Source organism: Culex pipiens, chromosome 2 (assembly GCF_016801865.2).
Source record: "Culex pipiens pallens isolate TS chromosome 2, TS_CPP_V2, whole genome shotgun sequence".
NCBI lineage: Eukaryota > Metazoa > Arthropoda > Insecta > Diptera > Culicidae > Culex > Culex pipiens.
In genome coordinates this window covers 196,748,044-196,766,485 of record NC_068938.1, presented here as the reverse complement: position 1 = coordinate 196,766,485, position 18,442 = coordinate 196,748,044, and the positions used below count along the sequence as shown (strand labels likewise).

General features: G+C 35.3%; 1 protein-coding gene across 3 annotated transcripts in view; it reads right to left on the bottom strand.

Annotated features, from left to right (window-relative positions):
* Positions 1 to 13,678: 13,678 nt before the first annotated feature.
* The window catches only part of LOC120415833 (potassium voltage-gated channel subfamily KQT member 1-like), a 454,129-nt gene continuing 449,365 nt past the window's right edge, over positions 13,679 to 18,442 (bottom strand). For all 3 annotated transcript variants that reach the window (XM_052709146.1, XM_039577469.2, XM_039577470.2), the window contains one exon: positions 13,679 to 14,448. In XM_052709146.1, coding sequence (XP_052565106.1) covers positions 13,866 to 14,448 — 583 coding nt within the window. In that variant the 3' untranslated portion in view covers positions 13,679 to 13,865. The remainder of the gene's footprint in view (positions 14,449 to 18,442) is intronic.

Here is an 18,442-nt window from a genome sequence, read left to right as displayed (position 1 = left end):
TGAGCTCGAGCTGTCACAACCAGCTAGAAATCAGAGAGAAGGAAAAAAAAACAAAAAAAAAACTTTCGCTAGAAAGAGATAGGAAATCTGATGCAAACAAACAACCAGCTGTCATGTAAAGATACTTTGTATGTGTTGATAATTTTCTGACTAGAAAGCCTCAAGCCCAAAGAAGCCATTATGCATTATTAGTTTGTCCATATAATTTTCCATACAAATTGGGAAGCTGTCCATACAAAAATGATAGATGAACATTTAAAAATCTGCAACTTTGTCACTAAAAATTGATTTGCAAAAAAAATATTTGTTTCATTTTCTGATATTTTTAAGGAGACATCAAATGCCAACTTTCCAGAAACTTCCAGAACGGGAAAAAAAATCTTTGACCGAGTTATAATTTTTTGAATCAATATGATTAAAAAAATCGAAATATCGGTAAAAAAAAATTCCGGTTCTTAAATCTTAGCATAGCAATATCTCAGCAATTAAAGGTCGTATCAACAAAGTTCATAAAAGCAAAATATAGAAAAAAAATCAGCTTTGCAAAAATTTTATTTGTCATGAGTTGGCAAGCATGGACACTAGTTTAAAAAATGAATAACTGCGAAATTTTTGCGAATGAAAAATAGTATTGATTAAAAATTCAAAACTCGCTTAAAGATTTTTTGCTCGTTCTGGAAATGTCGGAAAGTTTGGCATTGTCCTCTAAAATATCTAAAATTGTGTTTTTTTTGCAAATCCAGTTTTAGTGACAAAAAGTGAAATTGAAAATCATCAAAAAAAAAAATATATATATAAATACCGTGTGTATTTTTTTTTCAGTGTAGTCCTTATTCATAGTGTTGTACTTATTCATACAGCTTTGTCGAAGACACCAATTCGATCAAAAAATTCCTTCAAAAGAAACAGATTTTTGAATTTTCATACATAATTTTTGTATGGACAGCTGCCAAATTTGTTTGGAAAATAATATGGACAATCTTATGAGGCAAAATGGCTTCTTGGGGCATACCGAAGGCACCAAAAAAGCTTCAGCCGGATTAAAAAATACAAAAAAACGAGTGACCGAAATCTCAGAGAATTGCTCAGCTGTTTTTTAAACCCATTCTTTGAGTGCATAAAACCAAACACATACATTTAAAATCGTTATCAGCGGGCTTGTGATATTCATGAAAATAAAATATCTTCACAAGATAGATTGATTCAGAAATGAAATAGTTTATTTTTTTCTGCTTAATCAATGCCTTTTTTTCGGTCTGGTGTCCCAGCACGTTGTTTTTTTTCTGGATCGTTCTAAATTTAAAAGTGAAATTAGATTAAATTCAAATACATTATTTACTTATACTCATAATTCATCTAGGATTTTTTCATCTTTCTTTTAAAGTTAATAATAATAATATGCATCTTGTTTTTTTTGCTTGACTCCTTCGCCCTTCTAGCCGGTACTTCGTTTAAAGTCGTAAAATTTCTACTGATTAGATTTGCATTAATTATCTTCTCTCTTTGTTACTTTTCACCTTCTTCATCTTTCTCTTTGTTATCATTTAACTATGTGTGTGTGTAGATTCTTCTCTCAGCTCTCGTTTGTGTGTGTTTTTTTATGTAATCTCTTCGTGTGTGTGTGTCCCAATCACACTTACTTTTGTTTTCCGATAAAAAGAACTACTCTCGATTGTGTGTGTGTATTTGTGTTTATGTTTTGTGAATTATTCGATAAACTTAGTCAAACGTAACGCTCAAACATGCTGCTTCACTTTCAACTTGCTTGTTTTACAGTGTTGCTGCTCTTAAATTTTACTCTTTCAACTACTTTTGTGTGTGTTTTTTTTGGGTTGATTTTTGTTCTTCTAAATCGCATTAATTGATAAAGCGCGCATTTTTTTTGTGGTTTAATTTTGTATGTTTCCTTTCCTGATCGACAAATATATAGCGCTTAAATTTTGTAAAAGTTTCAATTTTTCATGTTTTGTTTTGTAGTATTGCGTGCAGTTTGTGTGTGTGTTATTTTCTGTTAAGTTTTACTTATTTTCTTGAAATGTTTTTTTTTGTTTTTATTTCCTTTTATTTTTTGTGTGCTTTTGCTTTGGATAGGTTGAGTAGACTGTTTTAAAAACTGTTGTTTTCCTATATTCACTTCTTCACTTCTTCGCTTATTAGTGTAGAAACCCGTTTAAGTATGTGTGTGTATGTGTATGTGTATTATTTCTCTGTCTTTCACCTTGTGTTGCATACATATTTACATTCGTACTAACCGACCCGAAAATTGCTTTAGCCCCGTTGTCGTACAACGAGAGAGAAAGAGAGTGAGAGAGATTTTAAGATTATTGTTTCGAGGTTTTAAAATTGCTGCTTTGCGGTTTTGAAAACGGACGACAATTAGAGAAGCTACCTTTTTTTTTGGGAGAAACTGAAAGGTTTTTTAAAGGAAAAGGTATTTTTTCTGGGTTTATAGTTTTGCCTTTTTTTTCTATTTATGCTAACGATTGTTGCTGTTTTGCGTCAGATTCATGTCTTGTTTGCTTAAATTAATAGGAACATATATTTTTTTTTATTTTCTTGTTCATTAGGTTGGTGTTGTTTGGAAATGCATGAATTGAAATGATTTTTAAATGCTGCGTGTACTAGACAGAATAGACTTTAAGTACATAATTAAATAGAATCAAAGAACAAGAAAAACAAAATTAACAAAAATAAAAAATAAGCTTGTTTTTTTCAAAATCAAATATAGAGAAGAGAGTACAATTAGCAACATTAGAGACAAACAGATTAAAATATTTTTCAAAAACAATCCTCCAAAAAATTAACGGTCAATTTGAACAATCGGAAACTCACCACGGAAATTTTAAACTCACCACAGCTTATTTACACGCGTTTGACATTTGCTTAATACTTAATTCGCACACACTGTTACCTATTTCGTGTGGTTCCCGTTTTCACAACTAGATGGCTCGAGTGAGGAGTAATTTATGGATTTTTGACAAAGTATTTCAATGATTTACGTCTGTTTGCCTGTGGTTAAATCTAGAATAGTGAAACGTCGTCGATAAACCAAAGTCATAAAAAAAGAAAAACATTGAACAACTTTACCCAAAAAATTATGAATCATTGCCACGATCATTGCTCACTGGAGACATCTAGTTGTGAAAACGTTCTGCTCGCGAAATATTTGATAGTGTGCGTGCATAAAGTTTGAAGCAGCTGTCAAACGTTTGTAATTAAGCTGGGGTGATTTAAAGATTTGCTGTGGTGAATTTTCAAGAGTTTAAATTGACCGTTAAATATTTAAGTGAAGTTTTTTTTAAAGATTTGCGTTTGTTTGTCTGTGGTAGAGAAACAGCAAAACTAAAGTACGAAAAAAAACAAATATTGAAAAAATGTCAATTAAAAAATACCAACAAACAATGGAAAAACCCAAAATTGTAACTGTTGGAAGCCATTTTTATTCTAAACCAAACCTTTTTGACATTTTTAACGACTTCAAACTCAACAACAACAAAAACTTTCCAATAGGTAAACAAAAACAACTAGCTATTAACAATATTTCCCGTAGTGCGAAATAGAGAGAGAAAGATTGTTCAGCAGCACTTTCTCTGTAACTTTACTTTGAGTAACGCAATTTTTTGTAACAAGTTGATCGTTTTGTAGACTTTTTCTTCTTCTTTTTCGCTGTTTCCTTCCTATTTGTCGTCACTAATTTTCCACTAGTATTCTTTTTTTGTTGTTTCTCATTACATCGTTTAAAAATAGAGGCCTCTACGGTATAGTTTTTAAAAAGTTCCTACATTTTTTTTGTTTTCTCTGTGTGTATTTGTGTGTATTACTGTGTTAGCGTGTATGAATTTGTGTAAGAGTGATAGATGTGGTAGCGTGTTTTTCATTTTAGCGTGTAACTATTTAACGTTATTCAATCACTTTTGCTTTGTTTTATTCCTTTCTTTGTTTGTCTAAATAGTTATTTTTCCTTAGAACTTTCAGTTTCTCGCACGATTTTAACAGTGGAATATAGATTTTTGTTTGTTTGATTTGGTTTAGTTAGAGAGGGGACAGGAGACAAAAACGTTTCGGAGTAAGTGGTGTAGATAGTTGAGGCTTGGTTTTTAGTTCTGTTTATTGTTAGTGTTAGTAACAGTGGTCGGTTTTTGTGGGTCAATTGTTTATTTTTATTGGGAAACCGTTGAGAATTTCAGAGAAGAATAAAGCGTGTGTTTTTAAAAATCTTTTTCGTTTTTTTCAATAATGAATTTGTGTGTGTGTGTGTGTAAACTGTATACTTATCAACGGGGATATGTCAATTCTGTGGTTTTAATGTTGGTCTATTTCTGCGATATTATAAATATTTGTCTACTTTGTCAATCAATAAATAGGAGAGCAGAGTAAAAGGTTAGGTTTACAAAAAATATTACCCAATGTGGTCCTACAGTTAAAGCTTTTAGCTTACGATTCTTTTTTTTCAATTTTGTTGGTTTTTGATGTAACAGGATGACCTTTCAATTTGGAAACGTTATTTACAAAAAGAGACACACGAAAAAGGTACTAACTTGGAGTTAAAATAACAGACATGCGGGTTTGAAACTCTCTTTTTCATTGTTGAAATATACAGTTGATCAAGTTTACTCAAATTTGGGTAAATTTCATCCGAAACTATGTTGATTCAAATACGTAAATCAGTAAACTTTTTTGTCGATCAAAATTCTATCACAGACAACAGACGTTTGGGCTCGATTCTTCCCTTGTGTAAATCATTGCTACAGTTTTTTTAGTTGTGGCAATCCGTTTGTGGCGCTGCAGTCGCTTTGTCCTGACACATTGCCCACTGTCAAAATATCGCTTTCCGCCTACTGTCATTTTCCATTTTGTTTGTTTTCAACGTTTGTAATCGTTTGTTATGGATGAAAAGTTGATTTCGGCCGATTTCAACAAAATCTCTCGCGCTTGCAGCTGCTTGACAAATGTGAGGCAACCAAAGTGGCCAACCTGGTTCCTGAACCGATTTTAGCCCCGACGGATTGCCGATTGGAGTACGGCGTCGTTATTTGTGTTCCTTGTCAGCATGATTCGCAAAATGACCTCTATGATGGGGCTACGCTTCTTGAACCTGGTGCCACTCATGGAAGAGGATGGGAAGGGGAAGGTGTGGGGGTGTTTGAGGATCGCTTGCACTGGAAATCCGATGGGGGAAAATGACGCGCCGGGGAGAACATTCAAGATTTAGGCCTTTGGTATGGCGATTAGGGTTCGCCGGAAGTGACGGCACTTGAAGGTGGGGTGGGTTTCGAGGGCGTTGAAAAGGTTGGTGTCTTAGAGGTGAGGGTTGAAGTGATCGTGGTAGCTGGTTTGTCGGTTCCGGAGAAAATCTTCGGAATGCGGTCGTTTGGGGTCAAAACGTTTACGGGGTTGGCCGTGATAATAGCTCTTGCTGACGGTGCCGATGGCTTCCAGACTTTATCGGAACCAGTTCCGGATTGTTTCGTTTCTGGTTCCGGATCTTTTCTCCTCCAAGAAACGCTTGCACATCCTCCCGATTTCCACCGGGTCTCCTCCTCCTTTTCGCTCTCCTCTGTTGGTTTTGTTTATAAACACAACTAGCAAGAATTTGACAGCCTCATGCGCGGCCTTGGTTGCTGTGTTTATAAAAGCATCAAACTAGACTATTTTTTTAATATCGATAATTACATGAAAAAAAAACATCTATGTGCTCGTAAATCGTGTTAATTAACAATTTAAGTAGATTTACTATAGCATAAAAACATAATCTTTACCTGTTTACATTTTTTTCGAAAAATTGAAATAATATATTTTTTAAATATTTTTGGGTGATGCATTTTCAAACACACCTTCTCAGAAAACCATCATGGCTGCTTTAGAGAGTGGCAATAGGCTAACAGATGGCGCTAGTAGATTAGCAGGATGCGGCTGCCATGTTTTTACACACGATTTTCAAATTATTTAGTTCTAGCCGCTACGTCTGTTGTCTGTGATTCTATCGATCAGTTTTCCAAGAAGTATAAATAAGCTGTGGTGAAATTAAAATTTGTCATGGTGAGTTAAATTGACAGTTGAATTATTGAAAATCCAGGAATCAAATTTTAACATAGTTTTACGTCTATTTGTCTGATAGTGAATTCTAATCAAAACATCTCACAATTAGGATCCTCTCCAAACAAACAGACGTGAATATTGTTTAAAAAAAATCTATAGTTCAACGATCAAACGGTCAAGTTGATTGATTTGAAATTCACCACGACTAATTTAAATTCACCACATCTAGATAACATACGTTTGACAGCTGCTTGATAAAATCTGCACGCACATCTGCACACTTCGATCAAAACAAGAAAAAATGAAATGAATAATGAGTATTTTGATAAAAATGTTAAATGATTTACGTCTATTTGTCTGTGATTAAATGCTGCTTCCCAGTCAAATCAATCCGAATTCTGAAACGGAATCTAATTAGAATCGTATACAAATTCCGTTTCAAACGCAACAACCGGTTCCGTGTCCGAACTGGTTGTTGCGTTTGAAACGGAATTTGTGTACGACTCTAATTAGATTCCGTTTCAGAATTCGATTTGATTATTGATTGATTGATTTATTATTTTGTTTTAACGAAACAAAAGGAATGTTTTGATTGATTTGACAGTGTTGCCAATTTTAATCATGATTTTTGGGAAGCTTTCGGGTGAATGTGTATGGGAACTTTTATGGACGAAACAATGACTGAAAATTGCTTCTTTGGTCTGAGAAATCGAAAAGAGTCACAGATAAACAGACGAAATTTATCACGGCAATCTTGTACTCCCCACAGTTCATTGCATTTAAGTTTGACAGTTAAAGTTATGCACGTTTGCACCAAGATGGCTCTGAATTGGAAGTGTCAATTGTTTAGATCTGTCATCCGTACACGCTGATTGTGTTTCCAATTGTATTGAGAAAAAAGTAAATTTTAAGTTGAGTTTCAACCCCGCTTGTCTGTGCTTCATAATTTTTGCTTTGTAGGATTAATTTATCTCTTTGATCGCCGATGTGTGTAACAAGTCACCGCTGAAAATGGATTAAAATGTGCATTTTTTGTGTGTTTGTATTATTCTTTTACTTAAATTTTCTTCTTTTGGTATTTCTCCGAACAGTAGAGGCAAACAGGTTTGGACCCTTTAGCATTTATGGATTTTTCTTTATATTCTCTTTTCTTTTCTTGATTTTCCTTTTATTGTAAGTATTTTCCCCTCTTTCTAGATGCGTTTTGCGAAACTTACCCACTAACTGTACAGACGACGCTTTTTTACACTACAACTTATTTTCATCATTATGAGAAAACTTTTTAATATTTTTTGTTACATTATCATCTAAATCGATATGGAGGCTCGAATTTAAATTTGTGTTTTTTGTGTATCTTTATTTTTCGGTTTAAACTAACACTTTTACGTCTCGTTTTTTTTGCAAAACGAAAGAATTTTGACGTTTGAACGCAGAGAGAAATCGAAAGGGGGGACTCTACTGTAACTTTTTGTTAAGGGAAATAAAAACTATCAGATAATATCTGGAGTTTTTTTTGAAAAGGTCCAATAAACCAAATTTTGAAATATTGCTTTTTGGGTGTTTTTTAAAACCCCTGACTCAAGGCGGTTTCAAAAACACCCAAAAAGCAAAAACTGAAAAAATTGGTTTATTGGACCTTTTCAAAAAAAACTCCAGATATTTACACGGAGTCGTTTCGAAACGAAATTTCACTAAATTTGTTTCTGTCTGTGTTGTGTTAGTGTGTGAATTTCTTTTTTCTTTGTTTTGAGTGATCACAGCAAGTATTTTCCGCCAACTTTCTCACTTTCGATAACGTCGAATGTAAAAAAAAATTATAGCAGAGTTTCACCTTAACACTAGAGGGGCATGCATCAACGAAGGTTACGGCAGGGGGTCAGTTCGAAATGACGACACAAACTAAAATAAAAACGAAACCGCGTTGTGCGTACTGAGATTTCCGATTTTCGAAACTATCAACAAACAGAAGATGGCAACACTGCACGATGATGATGGTGGAGGTGGGGTCCCGTCGGATGGCCGCAAGAATATGAAAACTTTTTTGCCTCTTTTGTCACGTAATGTACAAAAACAGATTCCACATTCTAATGGTCATCCGGGGCGTCGGTCGCCAGTGTTGCCAGCGCGAAGCGTTGGTGGGGGTTAGAAGAGCACTGCACTAATAGTTTTAAAGGTTATTTCACACTGTACATTAGTTCACTATTTGGTTTTGTTAGACTTTTCCGTTGATGTTTGTTGTCATTTAGAGGCATTCCACTTGCGGTGTTATTGCTTTTAGAAAAAAAAGTTCTACCCTTTTTTTTGTTTTGTTAGGTTGCGCTGGCGGAAAAGCGTAAAGAGTTCAGTTTGACAGCTGGCGCACCATTATGGTGGCTGCTATAAAACGCGGTTTTGACAGCTCTCGCAGTCGCCATTATGGCTTCACGATATTTATAAGTTAGATTTAAGCTAAAAAGAGCCGAAAAACTTCCTCAAAAGAGTCACCATTCCGAAGCAAAGTGAAAGCAGGAGTTTTTCATTTTCATAAGAGCCAATTATAATGCTCCTCCAGAGGCAACATTGTTGCGAAAACTTTAATTGTTTGCGTGATGCCGGAAGCAGAAAAAATGAAAGAAAACAAAGCTGGAATTACGGTGCCAACTGTATTACCGGGGATTGGGTTGTTGTAAAACTTTCCGGCGTAAAGTTCTGAAGTTCTGGTTTTACACACCCGTTTTTTTCGAGCAGGGGGTTATTATTTCTGCTGCATTTTCCGGAGTTGGTAATCCGTGCTTAGCACACTTTTCATTGTTTGAGGAAGTTATTCACTGGAAAAGCGTTTTTTAAGCTGCGTGACGTTTTCATTTCCACTGCAAATTGGTTGAGCTTTTCTCGGAAGGTGAAACACTTGTAAATTCATTATTACTTTTTTTAAATAATTTAAGAGAATTAAAATGTTATTTTTCCGCAGACAAATTGAATCACGGCCAATTCGAATTCACCACAGCTGATTGACAGTTTGATAATTTCTGACGTTTCTTCATTTTTTCATTTCTTTCAAAGTAAACTGTGTCTTTCCCCTCGAATCTGACAGCTGTCAATTAGAAGTCAAAATCTTATCAAAGTATAAATTTTCTATTCAAAGTTTTTACTCTCGAAGATGAAATGTTGTCTAAAAAGCAGTTTTATTCTTATTTGCTTACATTTTACTCATTTTCCCCCCTAATTAGCTGTTCCCACTCACCGCTGCCGATTGAGTTTTTGTGTAGGCCATTTTGAAAATTTCCAACAATGTACACACTGGCGCTGGTTTTGCTTCTTTTCCCCTATTTTTTTGTTAGTTTGTTAAAAAGTTAGCGATTTTGTTCTGTGTTATTTTAGATCATTTCGTTTTACTCAAAGTTGTGCTCTTTTTGGTGCCGCTTTCTTCTTCTTCGCTTCACTTAGCTAGATTAAGTGCTAACGTTTTTTTTTGTTTTGCTTACCAAGTATTTCGATTAGTAAATGCATCTCGTTCTGTGTTCTACTTTTGTTTTCTCTCATTTCGCTCGCTCTCTGTTTAGATATTTGGATTTTTTTCTGTTTGGTAGAACTTACCGCTAGTTTGAATTGATTTAAAAAACTTTATCTACTAACTTTAGGTTTTGGGTTTTTGGGTTTTGCAGTAAGACTATACTTAAAGACTGACTCTTACGGTCTAAACTGTTCTTTTTTCGCTTTTGCTTTGCTTTGAATATGGTACGTTCTCACTGCCACTGTCTTAGAGAGTGTGTGTTTTTTGGTTTTGGTTGCAACTACGCTATTGAATCGAGACCATTGCTAGTTTAAACTTTAAACTAAGTGGTGGAAGCGTTGGAGTGTCCTGAATTTGGCATACAAAGTCAATTGAAAGGAACGTTTATTCAACATACGCAACAATTTGATAGTTCTTGGGAGAAACCCTATTTTTTCATTTTTCTCCTAACTCAATGTGACAAAAAATAAATATTCTCTTAAAAAAATCATGATAATATTACATCGAAGAATGCACGGAAAGAAATCCTGTCAGCGGATCCGTTTACATTGTAAACGATTTGCTCTAGGATTCGTTTACCAATGTTATCGATCCGTCGTCCGTTCACATTTGCAACAATATCGTTTACATTGTAAACGCAATTTGCCAACATAACGCCCTCCTAATTTGGTAACGTTCTGCATACTTGCAGGCGTTTCTGGCGGTTCAGCCACAGAACCCCTGAAAGTATGCAGCACGTAGTGCTGCTTTTTGGGGGTGGAGCTAGTTCATGAAGACATACTTTTGTGTCATGGATTTTTTTTTGCAAAATTGGTGGAATTTATGATTAAAAATAAATAAATTATTGAGCTCTTTTGAAATCTAAGACATGATTTTGAAATTTTGTTAAAAAAATATTTGTTCGAAAATATTTCAAAAATTATTATTGTTTTACCTGGAATAACCCCTAAATAGCTATTACTTGAAAAAGGCAAGTTAAATATTATTTTTTAAAAGAACTTTTCGATTGTGAATTCAAATTTTGATTTTAAAAACGACTTAAAAAAAGTTGTCTTTTATGGTTCACTAAAACTCATAAAAAATGAGAATTTATTTTCATGTTTAAAAAATCAATTGAAATACTTGTAATTATTTTTAAAGAGTTATTTTTCTAAGTAGCAAAAAGTTTCAGGAGTTCTACAGTAGCTGACGATGGCCAGCTGAGTAGATTTCTAAAATTACGCAATTTTTTCAAGATTTTAAACGTTGCATTTTTTGTTTGGATGGAACTTTGGGGACCATACCATCCATAAACCACGTGGCCACTTTTTTAAATTTCAGAACCCCCCCTCGTGAACAATTTCCATACGAAACAACCCCCCCCCCCCTTGGTCCCTTTCCAAAAGAAGCCATTTAGCATAATTATTTATTTGTTTAAAGGGGATTTTTTATAAAACTCATAATCACTAAAAGTTGAATTCACAAAATAGATTTTTCCTTTCTAGATTTGGTGATGGTGCAAAATCTGTTACAAGAGGTATATATTTTTGAATTAATGGTGATTTTTAGATAAATACAAATAAACAATTTTTTTTTGCATTCGAATAGGACTAGGCAATTTTGTTGATACAGTGAACTGTTTTGAAGTAATAAGCATTTAGATATTTTTTTGGAATATAAAAAAAATAAAAATAGCTTTTCCTCCCTTGCAAATTTTTTGATAAAAATCTGAGGAAATTTTCTTGTTTTGACTTTTTTGATCGGACTACTAGTTGCTAAGATACAGCTTTTATATATTAATTTTTTTGTGAAAAAATGAGTTTTTTCAATGTCATCTAATTAGATTTTTAGACCTTTTTTAAAAGGTTCTATAATCAAAATCATCAATTTTATCATTTTAGGTGTTTTTGAAACCGCTTTTATTCAGAGATATTCAAAAACACCCAAAAAGCATTTTTTTTGAATACTCAAAATTGACAAAAAAAGTGTGTGTAAAACACTCAAATTTGAAATTTTTGAAAAATGGATTTCAAATGATCGGGAATTTCTCGCTCATATTGATGGAAATAAATATTTTGAAAATACTTAAAATTCCACAGAATTACGAATAAAAAATAAAAAAAACTCAGTAAGGGATGAAAGCACGAAAGTGTTGAGCCCGCTTTTTAAGTTAATAACACTCTCGAACGTAAAGTAAAAGTTTTTTTTTGTTAAATATTATTTTTATTTACAAAAACTCGTGATTTCAAAAAAAAACTCGATTTCTGTAAAAATAAAAAAAACTGATTTAAAAAATCTGGGTTTCAAATAATTGAAAATCCTCGATCAAATCCGTAGTTAAGTAAATTTGTGTAGAATGTTTAAATGTCCTATTACTATCGAAATTTGAGCGCAAACCCCGAATAAATAATTTCCATTTTGTTTAAAATATGTATGTAAAATAATGTAAAATATGTGTTTTTCAATGTGTGGTTTTGTGATATTTTGAGTGTTGTTATAGAAGTTTTATATAACCATCAAAATTTGTGCAAAATACGCAATTTTTTTTATACTTATATTACAAAACAGACAATTTGAGTTTTCTTTTAACATTTTTGAAATTTTATGAGATTTTTTTTTGATAAAGTTCTATCCATATGAAAGACAATAGCTTATAGGTCCTTTTAAAAAAACTCTAGAATTAGATTTTTTTAAATAATTTCATGAAAGTTTTTGTACAACATGATTTTTACAAGTCGTGTTTAACTATTGTGGATTTAGCTCGTAGCTGGATTTTCTGGCATCTTCTCACGGTCATTGGAAACGGTCATGGATTAAAATTTTGAATTTTTTATCACTTCTCCGACATTAGGGAGCGTTCTTTTATTACGTAACGCAGTACGGGGGGAGGGGGGGGGTCGGAGGCCGTGTTACGCTCCATACAAATTTTTTAAAATGTGTATGGAAATTTTGTTACGAGGGGGGGGGGGTCTTAAAGTCCGATTTTTCGCGTTACGTAATAAAAGAACGCTCCCTTAGGAATAATTGTTTAAACATGCTCGCAATTTTTTTATTCGGTCGGAAAAATATTATTTTTCTTGAAAAAACTTTAATTTTTAATCACATGATCACCCCTAATTATGGCTCGATGCCGCCATCATGTGACCGCGTGCTCCGTTTGTTTGTCAACAAAGCTGCAGCTGGATGGTGGGACGAAGTGAGGGGGGAAGAGATTTTGACATTTTTATGCCCGCATCTGGCCCGCCGTCTATTTCGTCGGTCGTTGAGCCGACGGTCGTTTCGAACGACCGAGTCCAGCTAGGAACTGATCGTACAATATACATTTTACGTAAAAAATCAGTTTGGCCTCTGTGCCGGAACAGTTATTTTTAATTAAAACATACAAAAAAAACTTCCTTCCAATTTTTTTCCAAGCTTTTGTCAAAGTTATGTTAACTGGTCACCTGAGAACCAATTCCATAAAATTAACTATAAAAAATGGGCTACAGACAACCTTACGGACAAAAATATGAAAAAATGTACACAGCAAAAAATCCGATTGTAATATCGCATGCAAAAGTAAGCACCTCACGTTCGTCATAAAGACACTTAATATTACACACTGCATGTAAAATTTTTCTACACACGCAAACAAATTGCATTCGATGGGATTCAAACCCAGCACCATTGGTCATCAGACCGATAAATAATCGAAAGGATAAACGCATATATGAGCTTTACATTTCGGTCAGGTAGGTTTCCCATACTGATGGGCTACATATATTTCAGGGTGTAATATTGCATAGAATTTCATAAAATAACGCAAAATTTATTTTACACCCAGGCTTTCTACACGCAGCTGGATTACTATTTTATTTGCTGTGTATCAAAAAGGTTGAAAAAAGGAATCCATGTAATATTACCATGATTGCACAGTAAAAAAGTAAAATATTCGGGTTGATGAAACGGGAAAATTCACTTCCAATGCATATAGAATTTTACTCAGTTTTTTGGTGTAAAATTACATATTTTCGACACAAAATCTGTCTTTTTACATCGAAACAGAGTACAACTACGTAGTTGTTTGAGAACGTAACATGCAATCCATCACTAAAATGTTACCAAATAGAAGATCTTTGAACTCACGTTTCACCCTTATAACAAGAGAAAGAAGGATAATCTAGCATGAACTTGATATCAAAATCATGGTTTTGGAAGTTTATTTTTCAATCGATCTATTAAATTTCTCGTAAAAGATTCTTTCCAAATCGCCTTCATATGCCAAATGTCATCCCACCCAACCTTCCGCCACCATCCACGTGGTGTTTAGCCTAACTCGTTAGTACTCCCGGGGGTCCAGGACCAGCGCCCAATATTACACGTCGTCCTCGAGGCATTTGGCCGGCGTCGAGGTCGTGGTCGGGGGCGTCGGCGAGCTGGCCAACGAGGGCGCCGGCGGTAACTGCAGCGGGGACATGCACCCCAAACTGACGAGCTGCTGCTGCGCTTGGAATAATTGCTGCTGCTGGGACGTGACCGGGAGTGGAATGGCCGCCGACACCGGAATCTGCGCCGCCGCCACCATCGGCATCGGCGCCGGTAATATCATCTTCTGCTGCATCGTCATCGAGTTGATGGCGTGCGTTAATTGATCCAGTTTCTTGTCCATCACAGATAGTTGCTGCTCGACGCGGTACAACCGAGCGCCCACCGTCATCGGCTTGATGTTGCCGACCCGGTCGATCCCCGCCAGGTAGCTGCCGGGCTTGCCCAGCGTCTGGTCCAACCGCCGCTGGAGCTCCTTGATGCGGACCATCATGTTGAGGTGGCCCTGGGAGTACTGCTCGATCACGTCCCGGACGTCGTACGGTTTGCGGGCTTGCTGGAATTTGCGCCGCGCTACGAAGTACTTGATCTTCCGGATCGCCCGGATCGCGTTACGGTGCGCTTCGGTGAGTCTGTGAATGATGGAGAAGGTGGGTTTTAGAGATGTTTTTATACCGAGGTGGTTTTGGGGGTTTGGAAAAACTGGGTGTCTCAAATACTACTGTTTTTTTTATTGTATAGTTTGATTTGGGTTGGAAGTAGAAAAGGTGGATATAGAAAATGTGTGGAAAAGTGTGAGTAAAAGTGTGGTGGAAAAGTTAGTAGAAAGTTGAAGATTCTTCAAGGGTTATTTTTGTAAAACATTTTATAAATTTTAATTCCATAATTTACTGTTAACTCCAGAGAAACAATTTGTCGTCATCATGGAAACCTAAACCCACAGCAAACAGTTGAGAGTAAAATGATCTCTTTTTGGATTGGAAGATTATGGTATCACAGAGAGCATAGGGACCATCCATAAACCAAGTGGACGCTTCATTTTTTTCTGTACACGATTACATATCGACAAAGGGGGAGGGAGATTTGAAATTAGGCAAAACGTTGTATGAGCCCGTAATATCAACAATTTATGGTGATTAAAACAAAGTTGGGTAAATAAACAATCAGTCCCAATATTGACCAATGAGATTTCGTAAATTAAACCATCCTTATTAATGCATCTGAAAGGTCTTTTAAAAACGTTACTTGATCCACCCTTAGGTGGTTGGCGCCTTCCTCACATTTAAAGGGTGCTATCCAAAGGCAAAAAATGCGTAAAAATCTTAAGTGCTTATAACTTTTGATAGGGTTGTCAGATCATCAATGTTTTGGACGCGCTGGAAAGCTCTTTTGAAATCCTATTCAACGATAGGTCGCATGAGAGATCCGGGAAACGTTTTCATCAAAATATTTGAGATCCGGCCTCGAAAAAGTGCGTAAATAACACTTAAGTGCTTATAACCTTTGATAGATTTGTCAGATCTTCAGTGTCTTGGACGCGTTGGAAAGGTCTTTTAAATACCTTTCTGGAAATATATAGCATGATCGGTTTTTTTTTACAAAAACCACCCTTTTAACAATCTTCCGGACTTTTGTTAAAATCGTTTTTTTAGCATAACTTTTGAAGTACTTAACTAAACTGCATAATTTTCAATACCGACTTATGGGACCCCAAGATGGATCAAATGACGCCAAAACGGACAAAATCGGTTCTTTCAATGTCGAGATAATCGAGTAACAATTTTTTGATCAACATCCCACCACACACACAGACATTTGCTCAGAATTTGATTCTGAGTCGATAGGAATACATGAAGGTGGAGGTCTAATTGCGAAGTTCATTTTTCGAGTGATTTTATAGCCTTTCCTCAGTAAAGTGAGAAAGGCAAAAACTTGAAAATGTGCCATTTAGATCTTAAATTGATTTGACCATAATTTGACTTTTCGAGCTTATGCCAATTACTGTTTAAGAATATATTTTTTTAAACCGCTTGATCTTTCAGCAAAAGTCTCCAACACCCATTCTCAGGTCAATAAAAAAGCGATCATTGCATAATCTCTGCACCAAAATATCAGAGAGTATACCGACCGTCACTATAGCTTGTGAGATCTCTTCCTGTGTCTAGTGATTCCCAGCGATGGCATTATCTCTCTATCGTTCCTTGACTATGCGCTCTCACTGATGAGTCTCTCAATCTCTCCGAAAACTGCTATGAAAGAACACGAGACGGTGATTAGGACCCGACCACGCATGGCGTTCCGTAAAACTGCTCTTGCAAAATTGGTTTTGATCGTGAAAACGGGAATGAGAGAGAAAATGAGAATGTCGAACGCGAGTGTGTTAACACAAAATCGAGTTCGGCGATGTTCGGCATTGCGAATGTCAATACGGGAAGAATAAAAAACACACTTCTAAAAATTAAATTTTTATTTAAAAATTATAAAAGATGCTTGTGCTTTAAAACATTTCTAATCAAATGTTTCAGAAAAGTTCTCATTTTTGAAACGTAAATAGAATATAGTTGAGCAAAAAACGAATGTTTGTAAGTTTGTAAGTAAAGTCAGAAAAAATCTCATGCAAATGCAAATTGAGTGCAAATTTTGAGCCAAATCGGTTAAGGTATAAGGGTCGCTTTTAAGGTTGAAATTTGTATTAGAAAAACCGCAAAAATGTTCGGGGAAAAGAAAAAAATCCACCAAACGATGGCGTAATATGTTTCATGGAATCATGGTCAAGTGATTCTTGAGTAAAACTTTATGACAAACAACGACCACAAAACGATCCGAGTTAACCCTGACGAGTTATTAGCGATTTAAAAAAAACGTTTTTGTATGGAACGATCTTTGAAATTTTCGCTCAAAATTTTCACAGTTACGTATTTTTGCCCAAGGGATCGAATCAAGGGGTACTGAGGTCGATTTTTTATTGTCACCCTAGTCTACATGCAAACTTGGGAGCTGTCAATATTCGCGATTAAAAGCTCAAAAATTCCGACAGATGGCGCAAAGCATCGAAGAATGACGATTCAAATTTTCGCTGTTCGGTTACATAGGAATGCAAACTTAAAATTGAATTTACAGCTCTTAGAACAACTTTTGAGAAAAAATTCAAGTAGTACGAGTGTAAACTTTTTGCCCTCTTTAAATTAACGCAATAACAAAAAAATAAAAAAAAATAATTTTGAAAAAATAATATTGTTTAAAATGATAGAGCATCAAAAGTTAACACAGTATCAGCTCGAATTTTTGCTCAGAAGTTGTTTTGAACGCTGGAATTTAACAAAACAGAATTCGCATACATAACCTCAAAGGGCGGCAATTGCCGTTCAAGAGTCAAACGACATGCGACACCTAGTGTTGAGTAGCAGAACAGAGCGAAGAATGTCGATTGAAATTTCCGCCCTTTGAGGTTATGTATGCGAATTCTGTTTTGTTAAATTCCAGCGTTCAAAACAACTTTTGAGAAAAAATTCGAGCTGATGCTTTGTTAACTTTTGATGCTCTATCATTTTGAACAATATTATTTTTTCAAAATATTTTTTTTCCATTTTTTTTATTGCGTTAATTTATAGAGAGCAAAAAGTTTACACTCTTACTACTTGAATTTTTTCTCAAAAGTTGTTCTAAGAGCTGTAAATTCAATTTTAAATTTGCATTCCTATGTAACCGAACAGCGAAAATTTGAATCGTCATTCTTCGATGCTTTGCGCCATCTGTCGGAATTTTTGAGCTTTTAATCGCGAATTGTGAAGGCAGATAAAAATCAAAATACGAGCACAACCTGTCAAATCCTGTTGCGCCACAAGCTGATGTACACGCTTACTACAAATCACTTAATTTAGTACGGCGCAACAGAAGAGATGCGCACTTCGGTTTGGTGGTGCGCGGATAATATTGTGGATTTAGTTGATAGCTGGATTTTCACGGTCATTGGAAACGGTCGTGAATAGACTTAGGGGTTCTCAATTGGAGTGAAAAGTTCAAGTTACACCCAAACGAAAAATATATCTCAAAATCTGCAACAGTGGATTTGCTGCAGAAAATGTTATATTTTATTACATTTTTTGCAGCAAGCCCATAGATCATTTTTGCCCGCGTGTAAAGACGTCAGCGATCTGCAGTTCTCACCAACACATAGAATGCTGGCGCGTCCCCGAGCAACACTCTAGAGAGAACATTATGTTCGCGCTCTGTCCTTAACCATTCATCTAGCGTCCATGGCGCGGTGGTAGCGTGTCGGATCAGCAACCTAGAAGTTGATGGTTCAATCCTCGTTCTGTTAAGATTTTTTTCTACAATACAATCAATCTGCCGTCGGCAATGTCGATAATTGTCGGTAACGGGCAAAAATGTCATACCCCTATATCGCAAAAAATGCATGAGGACAGTTTTCATGCAGATTCTGATATACTTTCATGCCGCCATGTATCACAATCATGCGACCGACGGTTGGGTGTATAGAAAAAATATGGATTAAAATTTTGATTTTAATCCCTTCTCCAAAATTAAGAATAATTGTTTGAACATGCTCGCAATTTTTTTATTCAGTCGGAAAAATATAATTTTTCTAGATCTAAGTTTCATTTT